Here is a 22,460-nt window from a genome sequence, read left to right on the forward strand (position 1 = left end):
ACTTATTCAGAATTCAACACCGACATATATTATAGCCTTTGGAACAATTCATTATTCAACTGAGAAGACTTTTTAACAATTTGTAAAACCATTTCGGCCAACAAAGGCTGTGTTTTTTTTAGGTTACAGTAGCAACTTCCATAAAGAGTAGCAGAGAAGAGTTCTGTCAGTTCTTCCTTCCCTCTGATAAGATAATGTGATATCCGTGCCTACAATGCAATTGCCGTACACTCATATTCATCATACACTAATATATAAGCAAAATTCAGATTGAAGAAAGAAGAGATAGGATGTGGGCATACGTTGATTTGAAGGGTGCACTGGTGACTCCAACAGGTGTGTTAAAGGCGACATCTTGGAATGGTCCTGCCATCTTTCCACGAGGGAACCATCCAAGATCTCCTCCTTTTTTCCCTGATGGGCACTCCGAGTACTCTGCTGCTATCTGAGATAGTTCCATGCACAAAAAATCGTGTTCAGATTCTGTCCACCATTCATTACACACATCTATAGAAGTATAGCTAACCGAAAATAAAACTTATAGGTCTCGAGAAAGCAATGAACTATGAGGTATTGAAATGGGTTTTCAGCAGATGCCACAGCTAGAGATGGAATAACAATACTATCTGAACTATCTTACATTGATGTTTTTTATCCCATAGACAAAGTAATAAAAAGAAGAAGAAGGAATTTCACCTTTGCAAATTCAGCAGGAGGAACCTTGTCTCCATTGCTCAACCAACCATCCTGCAACTTTTTGTAGGCCTCGTTGATCTTGCCTTGCTTTTCGCACAAAACATGTCTTGCTGTATAATAAAGCCATCTCAGTTCGATGTTGTGGAACCACAAGCGCTCAAGTAGGCACAGAAATGAATAGAAAAAGGAACAAACCTTTAACATAAGTGCAAGTCCCGAGACCATCAGCGGCTTTTCCTGCTTTGCCTTTACCCTTGGCGGGTGCTTCATCACTGCCACTTGCTTGCTTTCCTTTACCCTTCCCACCAGCTTTTGCGTCACCCTTCCCCATTTACTTAAAACTGTAAGAAACAACCTAAGATTAAGCTTACCACCACCATCAGATTTCAAGGGTTTTAACATCTCACACAACTTGTAAACCCTGGAAATGAAACCCTAAACCCCCTAAACCCTGAAACAACTCCAGTGGAAATTCAATGTAGATTTAAAGCCAAATAATACAAGTGACTTGGAATCTATACTGGAACCAAATATAGAATTATTAAGGCATTTAATCAAACACTTAGTAAGCATGGATCCATTTAGATGATCAAAACACAAACAAGATTACAGATTAAAAAAAAAAAGCGTACTTTAACATTTTGACTATTGAAACACGAGGAACCCAAAATAGAATCAGTGCGTCCAAACACATGATGATATCTCAAATGGTAAATCAATGATCCTAGGCTGAAGATGTAGCGCAACTAACACAAACCCCAGTTTTCAATTTCTAGGCTAAAAACAAAACAAAAAAACAGAGAATTTGACCAACTAATAACAAAACCAATCGGAGAAAACACAAAGGAGACTCTATCAACTGAGACAATAGACCATGAAAACAGATTGAGAAGCTAAGGAAATTTACAAAGACGAGAACTTTACCTTGAGATTCTTCTTCTTTCAGATTAAACAATCGAGACTCGAGAGCATCCGAGTGAGAGAGAGAAAGAGAGATTTGTTTGTTAAAGTCTCTCGTGCAAATTAGAATATGGGCTCGGCCCATTATTATGTGACTCGGGCTTCGGTTCTCTTAAGTATGAACCCCCATGATGAAATTGATAAGATGTTAATTTTTCTATTAATCTTTATTTGTACACTAATTCATTATTACCAGGTTAATTGTTGTCTTCCCCTCTCAACTACATCAATTGTAGTATTCTTCTCATAGTCTCTATTTTAGTTGAAAAAAGTAATCTTTATCCATATAAAAAGCATGTTATTAAAATCAACTACTACTAAAATATGTTGTACATGTCATCTATCTACGCTTCAACATTTTAAAAAGATTAACTAGAAATCTAGCTTTTGTTGATCTTATTAGGATAAATGAAGTAGATGTAAGTGACTTGTCTAAGATCTTTTGCGTATTGTTGATGATCAGGTTTAGTTTCATTAATCTTTTAAAGATTAACTAGAAATCTTGCTTTTGTTGATCTTATGGTGATTAGAGTCGATCTATATTTTGTGATTTTAAAATCATAAGCTATAAATGTGTGAGAATCATTCTTCTGGTCTTCCAACTGTTAAATTGTTTCCTCGTTAAGCATAAAACCCCAAAGCTCAAAGCTAAACAAACACGTTACTTTTCATATCAAGTAACAAGTTAACAAAACAGCGCAAGAGCTTGAGAAAAGAAATGTCTTATATTAGCTTAAAGAAATGTGTTATATTAGCTTACAAGTGCAATAACATTATCAAATAGAGGACAGAATAAAACAAAAAATGGCTCAATATCGCATAATACAACAGCGCAAGAGCTTAAACCAACACTAACTAAGGCTTCCCAAAAATCTTCTTGAATCATTATGGGTCTTTGTTCCTTTATCAGTATCTTGGAGCTGCACCATCAAAATCACAAAAGTGAAATTCAAATAAGCTAATACCAAGTAGCATTATATTCAAATGTTCACAGTCGAAGAGATGATACAATGCATACCTCCACATACATGATTGTTGCTTGCTTCAGGCAACTTCTCTATTGAGTACTTGCATTGCGTCACATACATGATTACTAGCTTTAAAACATAATGAAGTTAACATTCTGTAAAACAAAAAAAAATGAAGTTAACATCCAAGGATTACAGCAATGGATATCACCAAGCATTCATACCAAATTACTAGCTTTACCTTGAGAAACCTTCGCTTTAGATCTCTGTCACAAGTAAGCCACTATGAAGCACTTGTGCTGGTATATCACAGAAGAAATAATCAAAAGAAAGAAGATTAGACTATATGCATAAACAGCACATCTCCTTGGAGAAACAGGACACATAAGTAAACAAAGCCAGAGCCGAGGCATTACCAGAGTAACTCTGTCCACAAGACAGTCATCAGCAGGTGTCCCTTTGTGTACACAAAGGTGGTCTTTCAAATCGGGGAGATCCTTCACAATCCTATCCAAACAGCTCATATTTTGCGTACAAACAGTCCATCATTCCCTTCTCAAGATCAATCAATAAGATAAAACAGAAGAAACCAAGATTAAAAAAGGGTTATCCATTTGCACCATAACAACAATCAAAGTCCACCAAGACAAACATCAACCAAAGTCGATCAGCTTTATCATGCACATTCCGATTACAGCTCTATAGGTCATGCAAGTGATTTTTATTATTACCTTATTTCTGGATGGAGAAGTTGATGAAATTAGTATCCCACCAAAACCCAAAAAAAAACGCCCTGAAGGAACACACAATTGGACTGATACCAAAAAATTCACAAATAAAAATCCAAAATTTCTAAGAAGAATCCAAAATATCACGAAAGCACAACAAAAAAAAGGAAGGGCTTACACGTTTCTCGGAAGTTCAGTGAGGTACTGTGGTCCCTCTTGTTTGGATTCAGAACCTCTTCCTTGTAACTGAAGATAAGTATCCATTAATAAACTCCCAGTAATAAAAAAAAACCCTAAAGACATCAAATTTAAAGGAAGAAGAGTCGTTGTTTTACTTACTGCTTTGTGGCTTATCATCTTTTCCATTACAGCAAACTTTTGAGTTTTGAGCAGAGAGAGTGAGAAAGAGATTAGTTTGTTCAAATTAGGGGTTTAGTATTTTAACCGAACCAAACCGGATCAAATTAAACCGAACGAAACCGAGTTGATGTGGGCTTGGCCCACACACGAAGCTCTGATGAGTCTTCTCTTCTCTGACGGCGTCTCTGCATAAACCGGCGATGCTCAAGGAAGGATGCTGAGAGAGAGTTACAAAATGGAAGATGATGAGGAGCCACCGATGGCTATCCAAATCCAACCGGATGTTTCAGTTGGCGTCAGCGTCATCACTGGCTATCTCGGCGCGGGAAAATCCACCGTAAGCAATGATAAAGTTTATTCCTTTCAATGATTTAAGGTGTTGGGTTTTGGTTTTTGATTGTCGATTTGTTTTTGGCCGCAGCTTGTGAATTATATACTGAATGGGAAACATGGGAAGAGAATCGCTGTGATTTTGAATGAGTTTGGGGAAGAGATTGGTGTTGAGAGGGCTATGATTAACGATGGAGATGAAGGTGCCATTGTTGAGGAATGGGTTGAGCTCGCTAATGGCTGTGTTTGCTGTACTGTTAAGCATAGCCTTGTTCAAGCTCTCGAGCAGCTTGTTCAGAGAAAAGACAGGTGCTTTTTTTTATTTCTCTATACTGTAACGAACTCTGAACTGTTCAGCTCGTGAAACCCTCAAATTTATGATCTTTTGCTTAATTTCTAGACTCTCTGAGATATTCTTGATGATCTAAGATTTGGTAAAGGCTTTATGTACTTTGTTCTGTTCTCTTTTTTTAGTCCTCTTTACTGTAACGAACTCTGAACTGTTTTTCTGAGTTGTTGTTGCTAACTACTGCCTGCATTTTGGAGAAAAGAATGCATATTTGATTCTGCTTTTGGTTTTTCATATGCAGACTTGATCATATATTGCTGGAGACTACAGGTTTAGCAAATCCGGCTCCACTGGCTTCTATCCTTTGGTTGGATGAGCAGTTAGAATCAGAAGTCAAGCTTGACTGCATTGTTACTGTGAGTAGTGAACTCTTAAATCTGATTCACTTCTCCTTTGTTAAGCTTGACACTGCTTTATAGTTCTAGTATCATCTTGTGCACAGCGTTGTGTTATCCAGACTAATATAAGAAATTTAGAATTATAGCTAGTGATTCATTCTTTTTTCTGGTTACTTCTTTATAGCATATGTGTCAAGTTGCATACTCTCTCCCTGGTTCCAGTTGTTTTAGTGCTTAGGAATTAATGTTGTAATGCCTTTACTGACTTAGCTGCTTGAACAGGTTGTGGATGCAAAAAATCTTCGTTTTCAGCTCAATGAGCGCCGTGATACATCCTCGTTTCCTGAGGCTTTTAATCAAATAGCATTTGCGGTAATCATATTGTTTGACTCAACCAATTGGTACACTAATTTATCGCCTTCCGCATCTTCCATCTCACCTCATCATGACGAGATTGTTTTGGTTTTGTATTGTAGGACACAATAATAATGAACAAGGTCGACTTGATTTCTCAAGAGGAATCTGATGAATTAGAGAAGGAGATTCATTCCATCAACTCGCTCGCCAATGTGATCCGATCTGTTAGGTGCCAAGTTGATTTGTCCAATATATTAAACTGCCAGGCATATGATTCAACTGTTAAGTCTCTGAAACCTGTTTTCTCTTCTTTGTTCGATTACTACTTGTTCTTTTTGTCTGTAAAAACTGAACCTTTTTTTCCCTGTTCACTGTTGAAATCAGCATGTTAGTCGTCTGGAATCACTGCTGGAAGCAAATAAATCATTAACGACGACAGATCTTCATGATAGTGGAGTAAGGACTCTATGCATCAGCGAACCGCAACCTATAAACCTTGATAAGGTAGCAAATATATCAAACATTCTTGGACAACTAGTTAAGAAAACAGTGTTCTTCGTGATACACCAACTTGTTCTCGGGTTGACAGGTTCGTTTATGGCTGGAGGAGATTCTGTGGGATAAGAAATTGGAGATGGATATATACCGTTGCAAGGCTGTGTTAAGCATTCAAAACTCAGACCAGCTGCATATATTGCAGGTAATGTAGTCATTAATTAAGGTCTTGTGATCCTCCTCAGTATGTTCTTCACATTCTTGTTTGTTATTGAATATGCGTACGTAGGCTGTTAGAGAGATATATGAGATTGTGCCAGCGAGAAAATGGAGCGAGGAAGAGAGCCGGACGAACAAAATAGTATTTATAGGTCATATCTCCTTTTTTGCATCATTGCTCCCAACACTCTCTTTTTCTCTCTGTTTGCTGATTCAAGTAACTGAAATATGTATATATACAGGACACAAACTGGATGAAGAAGTTCTTAGAAGCGGACTAGGAGATTGCAGACCCTAAAGGAAAACGCAAACTTGCAGTGACACAACCAGATTGGTCTATTTTGGTTTTTCTCGTATCTGGCGTTTAAGTCTTACCGTCATGCACAATACTTTTATGAACTATCAATCGTAAACTTGATCAGTTTATGTATTATAAATATGTAACAACTGTGTAAGGTTTATTTAGTTAGTTTTTTTCAGTTAATTATGGAGTTATCATTACTTACCTAAAATATCTCCTACATTTATAATTAACCGTATATTGCTGATTAGAATCTCTATCGTATATTCGTATGTATAAATAAGAAGATCTGCTTTTTAGGGTTTCGAAAGAATTAGAGCGATTGATCGATCATGATAACACGCAGCAAAGAGACCAAAATCTTTGATCAACTCCCTACGGACCTAGTGATCGAGATATTTAGGCGGTTGCCTTTAAAAACTGTAGCTAGGTGTCTCACACTATCCAAGTCATGTGCAACAACTATCCGCAGTCGAAGTTTCTTAACATCATATCCGTGGCAGCCTTGTACCCTAATCGCTTTCGCCCGGCCCCTTCACATCGCTAACCGCAAAAAGTTGCACTTCTTCTTGTCGTCTTTCTCATCATCAACGTCGTCGTTCTATCACGCTTGAGTACATGTCCGTCCCTATGTCCTGATGAGTTATGGTACAATTATAATCATGCTAATGGATTGATAAGCATTGGATATGGTCAAGAGCATGTAGTAGCTAACCCCAGCACTGGTCGTTTCATATCTTTACCAAGAGTCAGAAGAAGGGGAAGGGACAATGTCGTAAAAAGTTTTTTCGGGTATGATCCAGTTAGTGATCAATACAAAGTCTTGTCCATGACGGAAAGACGTGATGACCATCAACAAGACCCATCATCTCACCATCAAGTGTTCACATTGGGAGGAAAAAAGCAATGGAAAATGCTGGATTGTAGCATTCCTGATCACCGTCCTTGGTCTAACGGTGTGTGCATAGATGGTGTTGTGTATTATGTTGCTAAAACAGGGCAAGGTATGTCACAACTGAGCATAATGAGATTTGAACTGAGGGCTGACAGTTTGAATCTTTTTACTAGTTTACCTGAAGAGATTCAAACACCAAGTCTACATAGTGACACTTTGATGAACTACAAGGGGAAACTAGCCATAGCTACTGAATTCAGTACAGCATTTACATTTGATGTGTGGGTTATGGATCTGGATGGTGAAAAACATGAACCCTTGAAGAAAATAACTTTTACTACTATCGAACTTAAGCAACGCTTTTGCGTCAGAGGCACTACTCTCATACGGGTGAGTTTATCTTCGCACCATGGCGCTATTATGCTGAATTTTTTGGTGATTTTATTGTCATCTATTACAATCCCGACAAGAATAGTATTAAAAAGATTAAGATTGACGTTTCAGCAGACTCTGATGAGTTCAAAAGTTGTTTTATAAGCGCTATAGTTTTTTCGGATTACCTAGAGAGTTTTAGGTTGTTGTCAGAGAGACAATTCATGATTTGATTACCCATATAATCTTATATTATTTCTTTTTACTTTCGTTGATTACTCAGTCTGTTGATCTGTTAGTTTTATTTCATAAACAATGTCACCATTTCTTTCTAAAATCAGTTGGACTTTTTTCTCTTTGTCTGCTTGTTCGAGACAAGACAACCATTGCTTTCCAAACAAACAAAAAACTTCAAATTTGTATTTACAATATCAGAATATTGCGTATTGTCTATAACTTCATAAATTTATCTATCTCTCCTTCTCTCTCTTGTACTCATCTTCTCTCCATACCTCTGAAATATATCAGCCAAATCAAACAAGCTCACTTCTCTAAGTTTCTTAGCCATCTCTTCAAACATAACCACACCTTCCTCATTAGAATAACACTGCAAGAACTTGCTGTAATCAAATCTAGGAACTTCAAGCCCTCTCTTGAACGTTCTCTCAACATACTTCGTTGCTTCCAACCGTTTCCCTGCCTTGATCATACCTCCAACGAATATCGTATCGAAATTCACTAACGGGTCTGGTCCTTTCCTTCCTCTTCTCCCCATATGTCCTTGCAGCAACATAAGATACGTATGCATTATCGGCTCACACCCTCTCTCTATCATCTTCCTGAAAACTTCAGTCGCTTCACTTGCACGTTTAATCTTCACATTCCCTTTAATCAACGCATGATAGATACTTATATCCAGATTCTCAATCCCTTCCACAATCTTATACGCCTCTGCAACTCTTCGTTTAACCAACAGACCATAAATTATATCCCCCAAAGTTAAGTTATCCACCTGAACACCTCTCTCACGCATTTCCTCCAACACATTAAGTGCCAGATCAATCCTACCATTGTTACACAACCAACCAATCATAACCCTGTAGAAAGACACATCCAAATCACCACCTCTCTTCGAAACCAACACATAAAAGACCTTAGAAGCTTCATCGAACTGGTTCTGCTTCAAAAAGGTCTCCATAATCTTTTTACCAGCTTCAACATCAACCTCAAACCCTTGATCCATCATCAAATTCCAAAGCTTAGCAGCTTCAATCAAATCACCAACATCACAATACCCTTGTATCATCGTCCTGTAAGTAACCTCATCAGGTTTAATAAACTCCTTCAGCTTATTAACAACAAACTTAGCTTCTTCAACAAGCTTCTCTTTACACAGAGTCTCCACTCCTCTGTTCATCGTTCCCACATTATACAAATACCCAAACTTATTCATCAGATGAAAAAAGGTTACACATTTATTCAACTCACGAGCAGAAGCAAGCGTTTTCAACACAATCCGAAACGTTTTATCATTAACCAATTTGCGTTTCCCGAACTCTTGAGCTAATTCCCAGAAAAGATCCATGTTTCTCGATTTCCCAATGATTCCGAGCATTTTGTTAGTGGTGGTGGAGGTGTGTGCGAAATCGGGGTGGTGGGTTTGAGAATAAAGGAAGAAACGGTGTACCGGACGCCATGAGAGTGGGAAATTGTTGCAGACTTGGAGGAAGAATTCGTGAGTTAGTTGAAATTTTGTGGAGGAGAGGTTTGAGATGAGACGTGAATCAGGAGAGTGTTGTTGTTGGTAGAGGATTGTACAGACTCGGAGGAGATGGTCTTGGTTTATCGGTGTGATGGAACTCGGTTTAGTTAAGTCGGTGAAGAATCGTCGAATTGGGTTTCTGATGTTTATCATCATCCTCCGAGAAGAAACGACGGCGATAGCCATAATGTTTGCCGGCGAGTGTAGAAAATAAAAAGATGAGACTAAAAACTAAATTAGGGCGTATTAATGAAAAAAGAATGAAAAAGAAATGGAGATGCGGGGGATCGAACCCCGTGCCTCTCGCATGCAAAGCGAGCGCTCTACCATTTGAGCTACATCCCCATTGATGTTCATAATCGTAATTACAACTATATTAAACAAAACGGTGTCGTGACGAAGCGAAAAGGTCGTTAAGTTAGTTAGGAGGAACAGCGAAGAAAAACCCAGGAATTGCGGGAGACACAGAGAGGCGAGCTTCGGATCTCAAGGTTGAGATTTAGTCTTCTTCCGCCATTTGCGAATCATCTTCAGTACTCTCTTTTTATACTTCTCTCTTTCCCTCCCTTCTCTTCCGAAATCGTTTTTTTATATATTCTTTTTATTTATCTATCTCACGTAGGAATCCAAAACAACACATACCCTTATATCAAGATCTCTGTTTTTCAGACAGATCATCAGAACAAAATGTCATCGTCAGGATCCGACAAAGAGAGAGAGACTTTTGTCTATATGGCTAAGCTCTCCGAGCAAGCCGAGCGATACGACGGTAACACAATCTCTTTATTATGTCGATTTTAATTTACATATATATCTCTGTAAATATTGAGGGTTTGGTGTAATGTAATATAATGTGCAGAGATGGTGGAGACGATGAAGAAAGTGGCGAGAGTGAACAGCGAGCTGACGGTGGAAGAGAGGAATCTGTTGTCGGTTGGTTACAAGAACGTGATCGGGGCGAGAAGAGCTTCGTGGAGGATAATGTCGTCGATCGAGCAGAAGGAAGAGTCCAAAGGTAATGAGTCGAACGTGAAACACATCAAGGGTTATCGCCAAAAGGTAGAAGATGAGCTCGCCAACATTTGTCAAGACATTCTCAACATCATTGATCAGCATCTCATCCCTCACGCTACCTCAGGGGAAGCCACCGTCTTCTACTACAAGATGTGATATAACATTAAAAACACACTCTTCTTCATTCCTTGCATCATCATCATCTGCAAATGAAACTCAATTTTTTTTTTTATCTGGAAATTTATAGGAAAGGAGATTATTACCGTTACTTGGCTGAGTTTAAGACCGAGCAAGAGAGAAAGGAAGCCGCTGAACAGTCTCTCAAAGGCTATGAGGTATTCGATATGTTTGTTTCTTTCTTAATACTTGCAGTTTAGGAGAACTTTGGTCTGATGCATTTATCTTGATTAGGCTGCAACACAAGCTGCAAGTACTGAGCTTCCTTCGACCCATCCGATTCGTCTTGGTCTTGCACTTAACTTCTCTGTTTTCTACTATGAGATCATGAACTCTCCTGAAAGGTCTCAATCTAAAACATCAATTATATAAATATACCATCAAGTGTTCAACTTTGTTGTGATATGGTTTCTAGAAAACTGTTGCAGAGCTTGCCATTTGGCTAAGCAAGCCTTCGATGAGGCCATTGCGGAGTTGGATACTCTAAGCGAGGAGTCGTACAAGGACAGCACTTTGATCATGCAGCTCCTCAGAGACAACCTCACTCTCTGGACTTCTGATCTTCCTGAAGATGGAGGTCTGTCTAAATATCACACAGCACACATGATGTCTTGAAATGTGCAAAGCTTAAGCAATGTTTTTGTTATGTTTTCAGGAGAAGACAACGTCAAGACTGACGAACCCAAACAAGAACAGGCTAAACCTGCCGAAGCCACTGAGGTAAGTCACCTTAATATACCAATTGTATGAATTGTTCTGGCTGGTTCAAAGCTCAATGTTGTTTTGTTTGTTTGTTTCAGAACTGATCAAAGGGCTTGGAAGTTGAATGAGATTAGATTCGATGCCCAGAAGGGGGGAGGCAAATTCCTTCAAATTCCATAGCTTGGTTTCATCAGGAAGATGGGATCAGAGACAATTGAATTCAATCCTATATTGTTTCTGTTTTTTTGTATTACTTTTCTTCTTTATTTGTTGTCAATTTTCATGTCTTCAATATTTTATGGTATGCAATTATATTATGATTTGATCAGATATGCTTCTGCCGTTATACATTTCCAATATACATATCAATCAAGTGTATACTAAAGATTGGCCAATTGAACAAACAAACAAACACAAGTACCCTGACTCTAGATGTCAACAGCCGCAAAACAAAAAGCTTGTTATGATTTATTAAACTCTTGGACAGAGTAAAGATCATTATTGATGATGGTTTTATGAACATTCAAACTGCATTGTATACAGAAGCAAAAAAAAACTTAGCATAAGAGCTAAGGACAAACCCTAACCATATACAAAAAGATGGGAGAAGATAAATGAAACAAAAATCTCTTCTTCTTGCTCTGTTCATGGTTCTTCCTTATCAAAGTAACTCGGAGGCAAGGTAAAATCTTCTTCATGATTCAGAATGTCAATGTCCTCATCGTCTGATTTCTGAAACCCACAGAGGTAACAGATTAAAACCATTAGCACAACTCTAAACAAAGCCATGAAGTGAACCTACAGCTATAAGACACTATAACCATGCTTATTACTCACCAGCATGTCGATGTTGTAGAAACGATCAAGTAGCTGAAGAACCTCATCAGCTGTGAACTGTCGATCAAAGCTATGGACAGGAATAGTTTGATAGAAAGACTCAAATCAATAAGGATCAGAGCTTCATTTAATTGAAATTATGAAACAGACTCTGTAACAAAACCAAACCTTCTTCCGAGATACTCCATCAAACCATAAAGAACAAAGTGGCGATGTATCCCTGCACACACCATCATAAATAATCCCATTAGTAGAAATCAAAGAACTGATCAATGTTCCAAGAACAAGAGACATTGAAATGATTAGCCTTTTTGTTAAAGGGTTACTACTACGGTTTCTGATCACTACCATGAAAGAAAAAGGATCAAGATTTGAGTTGTGAAACTTGCCTTTGAGTTTAACAGGAGGATAGATTTCAAGAGCTTCTAATAACTTCAGCTCTAATTCAACCTGTGACTGCTCCTGAAGAAGCAATCCAATAAAAGAGGAACCTTTAAAAAACCTCAGAGCGTATAATGAATAAAATGGTGGTGGAGAGAAAGAAGAGAGAGAGAGAGAGAGAGATGACTGACCTTGGAGAGAGAGGAGGCGGAGGAAGGTAAACCTTTGCAAGGAGAGTGTACGGACATGCCGTCTTGCTCTTCCTCTTTTGCTTTCCCTCCGCCACTTTCGTCCGTTCTTCCACCCATTTTTTTTTAGGGTTTTGTGGCTTTGATCCCAAAAATGTGGTGGAAGCTTCTCAAAATGCTGTTTGTGTATAGTATAATACAGCAGAGCTCGTTGGATCTCTGATCTGGGCCGGCCCATCTTCAATATTCAAGGCCTTGTCTTTCTAAGTTCGTTTGGATAACATATATGCTGACGTGAACATCGACCGTAAGTAGTAACATTAACTCTAAATGTAAAGTAATACAAATGCGAATCCTCATTTAAATCATGCAAGTTAATGGAAATTTTGGTTTAAATAAACAAATTTGAGGATCCCATAAAAGTATAAAAATGCTGATATGAGAGAGAGAAACACTCTTATTATATATAGAGAGATGCATTTTGTGGATTTCAGTTGTTTAGTGCTCGGCCCCTGGAGTAGTCAATGTTGAACAGCATGTTCCTGCGGTTCTCTGTTCCCATCCTGATCTGAAACCTCTTGGCCAATTCCTCCACTTGATCATTGTTTTCATGGTCCATTTCCCTCACACATCGTCTTCTGAGCTTTTTCAATGTCTCCCTGGAGGGTTCAAATCCAGCCTTGATCTGTATAATTGTAACATGTATTAGTTTCTAAGAGCCATGTAAGCAAACACACACATCATTTATCTCATAGTGTGGTTAGGTTTTGTTTGTTATTTCTGGTTTACCATGTCATCAACGACTGTCAGAGCTGATTTGGGATCCCGGTTAATGAGATGAGCATCAACCAGCAACGAATACGTCCGCGAATCAGGTTTAACACCTATGCTAACCAGATGCTCGAATACATTGGTGGCCTCAAAAGTCTGCAAAGCAAATAGGTAGGCTAGAGTCGTTAGGACTAATTGTTCATTCATGAAAAGATAATACTAGAGAGTGAGTTGAAATCGAAACAATACCTTCTTGACTTTTCCAAATGCATATAGTAAAGCATTGTATGAATCGATATTAGGAGTCAGTCCAAAGGAAGCACTTATTGCCTCAAACGTCTGATAAGCACGATCCAGATCCCATGTGTTTGCGCAGCCAAGAATTATACAGTTTAGAGCAGCAACAGACTTATATGGAGTTTCACCTTTACTCAAACTTTCCAACTGGAAGTATACCTGGTGGATTATGTGAAACAGTTCAAGGTCAGATAAGCTAAACATTATATCTGCTTAGTCCCAGCACTCTAAAATACATTAACATGCAGACTGTGATGCTCGACTTCAATAAACAGGTTCTATTAATTTTCAGAAGTTTCCTAGTCTACTAGTCAATGACCCTACATTAATTCCTGTTACAGAGAAGGCTGAGAATATGTAGAATAATTACCCTTAGAAAGAGTCGAGGTATACCTCATCCAGAGTCTCAAAACCTTTCTTAGAGCAGGCGACAACCAGCGGGTATAAGGATGTAAAAGGTGAAAGCAATTCCTCCACAACTTCCTTTTCAGAGTCTGCATAAGCGGATTCAAGTTCATGAAGTGTAGTGAAAGCTTTTTGCAGATTCCCCAACGATGCATAGGCATTTATCTTTGCAATGTAAGTTGCAGGGTTAGCTGCCTTCCTCCCACGCAGACTCTGTTTCAGAATCGTCCATGATCCTTCCACTAAAGATGAACTACAAGTCCTAGCAGCAGTTGCAAGACCAGCTACTACCAACCCTTCATCAACAGAAAGAATAACCGAGGGCCTAGCCATTTCGCCTCTAGTGATCCACTTGAACATAAACTCAAACGCATAAAATGCTAACTTGCTATTATCCTCTTGAATTGCAACTTCTGCAATATAATTACACAGTATCCAGCTAGGGCAGAGGGACTTGTTCCGATCAACAGCCTACGCAATAAGAATACAAATATAATTGATAAAAGGGGCGGCAAAAGCTTCAAATGACAGACCAAAGATAACAAAAAAAACTCGTCTTTACCTTGCACCTTTCGATGATGGATACCAGTGTATCTGTCCTACCTCTGGCTACACAACTACGAACACATTCAGTAAAGACTGTGGTGGATAACATATAACCAGATTTGAGTGCTAAGTCCATAATTTTCATGGCTTCGTCATTCTTCCCAGATCCAAAATGCATTCCAATAACCAAATCATATGATTCATCATCCGGAAGAGACTCCTTCCCCAACAGGAGCATCCTGACGTAATTACATCAAGTCATGATACATTCTTATATAAAAAAAAATCAACTTTAGCATTACACCAATATCAGAGATAACCCTTTGGTATCAGAACCTATTACCGTTGTTCAGATCATGTAAATTTCTAATCTTTTTCACTAGTTCTAAGCTATCTCCGCATAGAAACTACAATATATAACAGAATAGGTAACAAATCTCACTCACTAACTCGACAGTAATATCAACAGCAGTGCTCATTTCTGAAAATAAAGTACTAGTCTTTATCAAAGTCAGAGGATCTAACCGTTCAAGTAGTTTCATGGCAGCATCGGTCTCTCTAGCCTGGTACATAGCCTTCAAGACAAGATTATAAGAAGCAGTATTGGGAGCAACAGAGAACTCTTCCATAGGAGCAACAAGATCAAGCATGTCTGCAGCCGAAGCACCCATCATCAAATTAGCACGAAGGTAATGATTGTAAAGGTTAACATCAGGCTTGTTCGGCTTCCCATTCTTGTCAAGCGATCGAACCCAAGACTCAAAAAGCTGTTTCATGTCAGACCAACGCTGCGAGGCAGTCCAATCAGCAAACATGTTGAGAAGAGAGTTCATGTCAAGCGTCTCAGAGAGAGCTCTGATTCGAGCAGCAGGGGCTTGGTTTAGAAATCCCAGTGGAACGAGAGACTGGTTGAAGGAAGGAGTGTTTGGGATCGGGCTACGCCAATTCTCTTGGTAAAGAGGGCTTCCCGTTGCTGGGTTAGGTGGAAGAGGTGTTGAGTTTGATTGGTGGTTTGGTGTTTCGTGATCTGTTGTTGTTGTTTCGGTTGCGAGCTGAGGATCTTGAGAGAGGAATGGTGTGCCGGAAATGGCTCTGATGGTTGAAGTAGGATTGGGTTTAAGGGTTTTGAGGAGAGAGAAACGGGATCGGGTAAAGAGATGAGACGCCATTGTTGGAAAGATCTGTTCTGTTCTTTTTTTTTTTGAGTTCTGGGGAAAAAGGGGTTTATCTGTGTTTAGGGTTTTCTGAGTTCAGATGAGTTTTTTTTTTTAGACACTTAACTCCGGTCGTGGACGATCTGTGATCTGTCCTCGATGACCACAGTGGCATTTCAGAGATTATCCCACAAATATGATGTATTGATGTCATTTTTTTCAGGAGTTGCCTTTGACTCTCGACTCTCTTAGTATAAAGCCCAGCCCATTAATATATAAACAGCCCACACCTTTTTTCAATGTTTTTGTTGGATTTAACTTTAAACCGCTTGATTCTCATAAGTTAAGGATGTTATTTTATTTCTGTCAAATTACTTTTTAATGGTTGGTGTTGGGTTTTTTTTTTTTTTTTTTTTTTTTTTTTAGGTATTAGCGACTCAGTTTGGTGATGAGTTTCATATTTGACATCAGCATGAAAGGAACAGATACGTTTAAATAGGAATGATGAGAAGGAAGTTTTGCTCTAGTTACTTATGAGTGCGGCAAATTATTCGTTGAGTTCCGTCCAACAAAGGTCCTTCATCGGGCATGGAGGTTAGTTTAAGAGGATAGGAGTCCATTTCTAGAGTCAAAGAGAAGCTATGAAAATATGGGATCATGATCCAATTTTATGATTGTAGCGAACAACTTAACATGTCACGAACAGTGACAACAATCTGCATGAATAATGTGCTTCCGCATGATAATCCCTGATCAATGGAATCTCATTCATGGTGCATAGGTGAGGACGTGATGTATAAGTGTTTAGAATTACTCTAGAAGTTCTTTTAATATATGTATGTAGCACAACAAATTTCTTTTAATATATGTCATAGTGAACTTTACATAATTAGAAACTTTGATGCGAGAGATGTCATTTTCTTTGTCCACTGAATCTACCATCTAGCAATACACGCATATATCTATTACGTGAACGAAATTCACCAACCATGTCAAGATTATGTTTTATCGCCTGGTCATGCATGCGGTTCTAAGTCTAACCAGATCGACACCACGCGGCCAGCCGGCCACAACCCAAAAATGTGGACTTTAGAAGAAAAAAACTTCCACTGACCACTATTTATTTATATATATATACATTTACCTTAACTTATATTTTATATTTGAAGTTTTATTAACTAAACATACTTTTCAAATGACCGATTAGAGTTTTTTCTAAATTACTGCAAAAAAAAAGGAAAAGGTATTCCTTACGGAACGTTAAATTAGTATCTGATTTTGGTCGTCTCTTGTCAACAATCATTTTGAATTCTCGGATGATTAGTGCGACTTTGTGACTTGTGACACAATCACACGTGTTGTAATGCGGGTGCAAAGTTTTTCATGCACATGAATCCCTCGCTTAGCCGCTTTGCCTTAGAAAAGTACTTAACACTTAAGTTTTTGCCTTTAAAGAGAGTATACTATTTCCAATTTTTGTGTTCTTTTCCCTGTTTTTCTCCATTACTTTTCATCGTAAGTGCTTCAGAAATCAAACTACTTTATAACTTTAAACATATCTTTATATAATTTATATCTTATAATATGTTTATTAACATTTACAACAGTTTTTACTTTGCAAACGTGTGCATGCATGATGCATCTTTTGTTGTCTTTGGGGAAAGCTACACTCTATCTAAATCCTATAAAAGTAAAAAGAATGCATCAGATGTACGTAAATTGAGGTGACAAATTAGTAAATAACAAAGCTAGTTTCCTTCACATAAAGTCCCACTACGATATTATGTGCGTCAACCGACCTATCACACATTGACTAGACGACAAGCATGCTTTCCACCTTCTCTGTTTGTTTCTCTCCAGACCCACATTGCTTTGAGTACTCAAAATCAAACATTTACAAGTCATCACACATTATTATCATAACTTTTCTTAACTTAGGCTCGAGGGTATACTGTGCCTATTAGTACCCGAGAAATATCATAAACATTAAGCTCCATCATCGTATCAACATCTCTCTCTCTCTCTCTCTCTCTCTCTCTCTCAAGCAAACACGCAAACTCACATTCGTGGTACTGTTAGGGCTAAACAAGTTCGATCAGTTTTGAGTTGTCATGGCGCTTTTGCTTCCTCTGTTTCTTCTCTCTTTCATGTTTACCTATTCAAGTAAGGTTCTAATTTATATATCCACTTGGTAACGTTTACCTTGTAATGCTAATCTTTAACACATCTTCTTCAGTTTTTCACATTTCTCTTCTGTTAGATCCTATCTCTTGTCTATTCTGATCCGATATCTATGTTCTGTACAGACGCGGCGGTATGTGTATGCAAGGACGCGAGCGAGCCTGAGCTTCAGAAGGTGATAGACTTCGCGTGTGGAGGAGGTGCTGACTGTACTCAGATTCAGACGACCGGAGCTTGTTATCAACCAAACACCATCAAGAACCATTGTGACGTCGCCGTTAACAGCTACTACCAGAAGAAAGCTCCAACCGGCGCCACCTGTGACTTTAACGGGGCCGCAGTCATCTCCACTTCCCCTCCTTCGAGTATATATATCTTCCATTGAAACCACAACCTCTTTTCATCTCAAATGTATATATTTGTTTTTGCTGATTATTTATTTACTCTGTTCTTGCAGCTACTTCAAGCTGTTTATCTAGTTCCAGGTATGTTTTCACTTCACCTTGCCTTAGAGAGGCTCTAAGTTAGAGCTTAGTCGCTTAGATTATGTTTTTTATAGTTCTTGATCGTTTGCTTAGTGTTTTCTTTAGATCAGTATGAGCTCTCTGATTATCCTAGTCGTTGATTAGTTCAATAACTTTTGTATTAGTTTACTACAGTCTACAGAGTTACCAAATTTTTAAAACATTTTTAGAGATTGTGATGATGATTCAAGTGTGTTTATAAGAGTACATTCTTTTGCAGCTCCAACGGAACCCCCACAACCGGAAATACATCCACCGGAAATTCAACCGCCGGAACTCCAGGCATTACAAATCCAACCACAGGCAATTCCACCGGCAATTCAACAAGCAGCACACCTACCGATGATAGGCCGACTTCGTCTTCGTTAGCATTTCCTGGAAATACTATGGGACCGTCAAGCAGCACCAGCGGTTTAGGTGGCGGTGATCCAAACGGTGGAGAAGAGCTCTCCGTCCGAACCACGACGATCATCTTACTAGCTACCATCGCTGCCGTGGCTTTGAAAGTTTAGGTGAAATCATCTCGGATGATCATCGTGACATGGACGCTCATTTGTTATATGAGATATTAAAGCCAAGTTAGAGCGTCTCTTTCTTTTCCCACTTTTTAATCTTTGTAGGGTTGTGATTCTCTCTCTTTCTCTGTCTAGTTTTTGGTTTATAGGAAACCATAATAAGGAGTTTTCTTGCTTTCTTTTGTAAATCGACGATGCTCTTTGGTATGTATTCTTTTTCTTACCTATCGTAAGTTATGCGTCCAATGTGTCATTGTCGATTTCATATTTCAAAATTTCGGATACTGTCTTCATTCTTTATCTAATCTATCATCTTCTCTAAAGAACATTGGCGAGATTAATTTGTCTCCATATAGGGTTTATTATAGATGTGTAATAAATTAAAGTAAAAACGTAGTAAATTTTAGAAAAAAATACATCAACATTCGAACATAGTTTGTAATGAAAGTGAACCGAACCGAACCGAATTATTAATTTATTTACCGCCGATTGACCTACTTATATATATTTGGTATTTGCCTTTAAAACCATTGTTTCGTCCGAATTTTCTGATTGTCAGTTTTTGCACTCGAATTCTTACTTGAGATCAGTGTTTAGAAAAGGTTTACATGAATGGTTTTTCAATCTTATTAAAGGAACAAGAGAAGCGAGTGATTGCAGAAATATTAGCTCTCGAGGCTGCAAAAACTGGAAATAAGTTAGCGAGTCCTTGAAGGATGACCACGATGATGCATTCATGGTTGTTATGGGAACCTAGAACCGCCTTCAGGTCCAAACCCGACTCGAGCCAAAAAAAGTTTCTAATATAGGGATTCGGGTTTTTTTTTTTTTGCATTATGGTTATGGTTTACTATTTTTAATATATATTTAGGTTTAAAGCGGATTATAATTGAATATATAATACTAATATATTTTGTACTTTATTGAAGAAACTGAAATTGTAATAATACCTCCACTGGTGAGATACCCCATAGTCCATAGAGTATCTCATCCACAAATTTAATAAAGAGTTTATATTAAATTATTTTCTTTATATCTTTAAACATATCAAATACATTTTAGTTACATTCTATTTTTAAAAACAAATGACTAAAGTTAACAATTATTTTATCCAAATTCCAAGTATATTTAAATCACATTAGAAATTTTGTAAAAAATAATGACAATGATTTGCATATTATTTTATCTAAATATCAAAATGTTGGAAAATAGTTAATTTTATATTTTTATAATAACATATTAACCTTAACTAATACTAATTAAAATAATATTAATATAATTATGGAGCTTGTGTATAGATAGTTTTATTTTATAAAATCAAAAATATTAACATATATACTATATACTATTTCAATTATATTATAACTCATAGTGTATTTGGTTTATAAAAGGAAATATTAAATCAATTCTACTATGACATGTGTATGAGATAGATATCTCTAGAGGGTCTCTCAAATCAAATGAGAAACGATTCCATAACATTATAGTTTCTTTAAAAATTATATATGTTTTTAATTTTGATTTATTTTTAATGAGAATTTCTCAAAAAGAGACCCAAATTTAAATATATGCCCTTATGATTTATAGGAAGAAGTTCATTAAGATCTATAAGGAGCAACTCATCAAGAAAAAGAACAAGCTATTTTTTTTTTTGGTAGAAGACCGGGTGGCAATAGCCCCCGTGATTTATTTAGAACTTAAAATAGAAATATTACAAACAAACTCTCCGAGGCCGTGACAGACCACGAAGATCATCATCCAAAAGAGGAATAATACAAGCCGGAGCTGAAACAAAATTAACTTTCCTGGAACGGATGTGCCATGGCTTTATCTCAAAGGACTGGAATGTCCGGATTTCTTATGTGTATAGGGAAGCTAACTGTCCTGCCGATGGTTTAGCAAGCTATACGTTTTCTCTTCCTTTAGGTTGTCATAATTTTGTTTCAGAACAAGCTACTTGTTATGAGTGATTCAAAAATTTATTTATGTATTATTTTTTAATTGACAAGTGGATTGTAAGTGATTTGTATTTGTTCTGAATTTTGAATGGATATATATACAAACTATACAAGCTAATGAAGATGAATGGAATATATTGTCAGAAGTGGAACATGTTTTGGACAAGTTTACTAAAATTATGTTATTATCTCAAATGTCTTGTCCAAATAAGTGTCGTTGCAAAGTTTGATCACGTATATTGTGATTATTGCTAATCAAGTTTTATTTTCTAAACTAGCGTTTATTTTATGATCTTAAGGATTGAGGATGTCTATGGGATTAGTGTTTCTTTTCTTCTCATATGTCTGCATGAGACTCTCGGCCTTCAAAAAGTAAGGATCTTTCTCTTGAATTAATGCAAAAGGCAGGCTAAGTCGCTTAAAAAAACATGTACACAATCTGCCATCAAGCTAAGTGACTTGAGAAAAAAAAATTATTTACATAACTTGTCATAAATTTCCACTTTTTAGACAAATACTCAGCCTATTTTCAAATGAAAAAAAAAACGTGTTAGTAAAGAACCAGGCGCAAGACATAATATAAATTTAAAATGGCATAATTCTTTACACTCACATAGTCGTCGGCTGATAGGTTCTTGGGCAACTCCGCTGAACCGAAAATGTTCTCCCTATAATTAAACAAATATAAGAAGTAAATAACACATAATATAGGTAGAAGACCAACTGAGGGATATTATGAAAAGCTTACACGAACAATAAGAATCCCGTGGCTGAAGGTGCAGTATCCTCAGGATTTGATTCCTCGGATTCCTCTGACATTGCATCGCTGGATCCCTCCTAAAAGCGGGCTACAACAATCTTCTCATATTCGACTATGTTCTTTTCGGCCTTTGAGATGAATGGAGCCTTGTCCTAAGGCATATACAAGACATTAAAAGTTAGAAAATAAAAAAGTAAAGATTATTGAAAGTGCATCAGAGCTCTGAAGGTGACAGGAGCCTGCGAAGTGTCTCAGAGTGCTGTTATGCTGACGTGGCGTTTGAGCTGACGTGGAAGAAGATTATGGGAGTCGTGACAAGGAGCATGAGAAGGAAGGAAGGAGAAGATCAAGATATACACGAGAAGATTGAGAGTATATTTGATCGAGAGGATTAGGGAGGATATTTCTTAGGATAAGGAATATTTCCTTTTTGTTAGGGATTCACAAAGATCTAGGTTAGAGATCGTATGTGAAGTGTTTAAAGGGACGAGGGCTAGCCGCAAAAAGAGTTAGCACTCGTGGGATAAGTTTGAGAGATTTGTAAACCTTCGAGCAAACAAAAAGAGCTTTGAAGGTGAGTGTGTTTTACTCTTTTAGATCTACACAGGGTGTTGTGTTAGATAGACAAGAGAGTAGGCTTAGATTCATAACTTGTAAAAGGGAGTTTTATAAGTTTGAATAAAAGCGTTTGCTTGGCGCGTTTCCAAGCGGTTTAAGTGATTGTCGTTCTCTATACCTTAACAATTGGTATCAGAGCAAGCACCTGATAAAAAGTTCTGATATCTTTTTTCAACAGGTGAGATCTTGCGGCAAGGGTATGGAGAAATCACTGGATTTTGTTGCGGTTCAATCACCATTGAAACTCGATCCTGAGTGCTTTGGTTTTTGGAAAGTGTCAATCAAGCAGGCCATCTCAAGCA

At 37.6% G+C, this 22,460-nt stretch overlaps 6 protein-coding genes, 1 long non-coding RNA gene, 1 other non-coding gene and 2 pseudogenes across 10 annotated transcripts; 4 read left to right on the forward strand and 6 right to left on the reverse strand.

Moving 5' to 3' along the window:
• Window positions 1-2: 2 nt before the first annotated feature.
• On the reverse strand, window positions 3-1,745 carry LOC104756888 (uncharacterized). Its single transcript, XM_010479545.3, has 5 exons — window positions 1,621-1,745; window positions 892-1,037; window positions 697-806; window positions 303-445; window positions 3-209 (listed from the first exon to the last, which is right to left on the reverse strand). The coding sequence occupies exons 2-5, from the start codon at window positions 1,025-1,027 to the stop codon at window positions 167-169; spliced, it is 432 nt and encodes a 143-aa protein (XP_010477847.1). The 5' UTR covers window positions 1,028-1,037; window positions 1,621-1,745; the 3' UTR covers window positions 3-166.
• Window positions 1,746-2,365: 620 nt separating this feature from the next.
• LOC104756889 (uncharacterized) lies at window positions 2,366-3,743 on the reverse strand. Its single transcript, XR_762339.3, has 7 exons — window positions 3,692-3,743; window positions 3,531-3,598; window positions 3,356-3,438; window positions 3,041-3,176; window positions 2,866-2,923; window positions 2,675-2,779; window positions 2,366-2,576 (listed from the first exon to the last, which is right to left on the reverse strand). It is a non-coding gene; the product is annotated as an uncharacterized LOC104756889 (long non-coding RNA).
• Window positions 3,597-6,284, forward strand: LOC104756890 (uncharacterized). Its single transcript, XM_087496387.1, has 9 exons — window positions 3,597-4,049; window positions 4,134-4,351; window positions 4,633-4,747; window positions 5,012-5,101; window positions 5,206-5,367; window positions 5,471-5,590; window positions 5,676-5,786; window positions 5,871-5,952; window positions 6,043-6,284. Exons 1-9 carry the CDS (start codon window positions 3,927-3,929, stop codon window positions 6,096-6,098), a joined length of 1,077 nt encoding a protein of 358 aa, XP_087352513.1. The 5' UTR covers window positions 3,597-3,926; the 3' UTR covers window positions 6,099-6,284.
• A 149-nt stretch (window positions 6,285-6,433) lies between these two features.
• LOC109129887 (putative F-box protein At1g26515 pseudogene) lies at window positions 6,434-7,668 on the forward strand (annotated as a pseudogene).
• A 24-nt stretch (window positions 7,669-7,692) lies between these two features.
• On the reverse strand, window positions 7,693-9,449 carry LOC104756891 (putative pentatricopeptide repeat-containing protein At1g26500 pseudogene; annotated as a pseudogene). Its single transcript, XR_015586806.1, has one exon. The product of XR_015586806.1 is annotated as a putative pentatricopeptide repeat-containing protein At1g26500 pseudogene (transcript).
• TRNAA-UGC (transfer RNA alanine (anticodon UGC)) lies at window positions 9,403-9,475 on the reverse strand. Its single transcript has one exon. It is a non-coding gene; the product is annotated as a tRNA-Ala (tRNA).
• A 232-nt stretch (window positions 9,476-9,707) lies between these two features.
• LOC104756892 (14-3-3-like protein GF14 iota) lies at window positions 9,708-11,351 on the forward strand. Its single transcript, XM_010479547.2, has 7 exons — window positions 9,708-9,899; window positions 9,990-10,296; window positions 10,392-10,479; window positions 10,556-10,665; window positions 10,750-10,898; window positions 10,977-11,041; window positions 11,122-11,351. The coding sequence occupies exons 1-7, from the start codon at window positions 9,818-9,820 to the stop codon at window positions 11,125-11,127; spliced, it is 807 nt and encodes a 268-aa protein (XP_010477849.1). The 5' UTR covers window positions 9,708-9,817; the 3' UTR covers window positions 11,128-11,351.
• Window positions 11,352-11,471: 120 nt separating this feature from the next.
• On the reverse strand, window positions 11,472-12,598 carry LOC104756893 (uncharacterized). The gene is made up of 5 exons (XM_010479548.3): window positions 12,433-12,598; window positions 12,250-12,322; window positions 12,029-12,080; window positions 11,861-11,930; window positions 11,472-11,755 (listed from the first exon to the last, which is right to left on the reverse strand). The coding sequence occupies exons 1-5, from the start codon at window positions 12,547-12,549 to the stop codon at window positions 11,669-11,671; spliced, it is 399 nt and encodes a 132-aa protein (XP_010477850.2). The 5' UTR covers window positions 12,550-12,598; the 3' UTR covers window positions 11,472-11,668.
• A 121-nt stretch (window positions 12,599-12,719) lies between these two features.
• On the reverse strand, window positions 12,720-15,805 carry LOC104756894 (pentatricopeptide repeat-containing protein At1g26460, mitochondrial). Of its 2 annotated transcripts, none has more exons than XM_010479549.3 (6): window positions 14,974-15,805; window positions 14,465-14,687; window positions 13,891-14,373; window positions 13,450-13,656; window positions 13,219-13,356; window positions 12,720-13,114 (listed from the first exon to the last, which is right to left on the reverse strand). In XM_010479549.3, the coding sequence occupies exons 1-6, from the start codon at window positions 15,615-15,617 to the stop codon at window positions 12,920-12,922; spliced, it is 1,890 nt and encodes a 629-aa protein (XP_010477851.2). In that variant the 5' UTR covers window positions 15,618-15,805; the 3' UTR covers window positions 12,720-12,919. The 2 variants fall into 2 exon arrangements, with proteins under 2 accessions (XP_010477851.2, XP_087351476.1); XM_087495350.1 differs by having other exon boundaries at window positions 13,450-13,650; window positions 13,885-14,373; window positions 14,974-15,772.
• Window positions 15,806-17,316: 1,511 nt separating this feature from the next.
• LOC104756895 (carbohydrate-binding X8 domain-containing protein-like) lies at window positions 17,317-19,145 on the forward strand. The gene is made up of 4 exons (XM_010479550.3): window positions 17,317-17,765; window positions 17,909-18,148; window positions 18,241-18,268; window positions 18,528-19,145. The coding sequence occupies exons 1-4, from the start codon at window positions 17,714-17,716 to the stop codon at window positions 18,817-18,819; spliced, it is 612 nt and encodes a 203-aa protein (XP_010477852.1). The 5' UTR covers window positions 17,317-17,713; the 3' UTR covers window positions 18,820-19,145.
• The last annotated feature ends 3,315 nt before the right edge of the window (window positions 19,146-22,460 follow it).

This window comes from Camelina sativa, chromosome 17, assembly GCF_030686135.1.
Source record: "Camelina sativa cultivar CO46 ecotype springtype chromosome 17, ASM3068613v1".
NCBI lineage: Eukaryota > Viridiplantae > Streptophyta > Magnoliopsida > Brassicales > Brassicaceae > Camelina > Camelina sativa.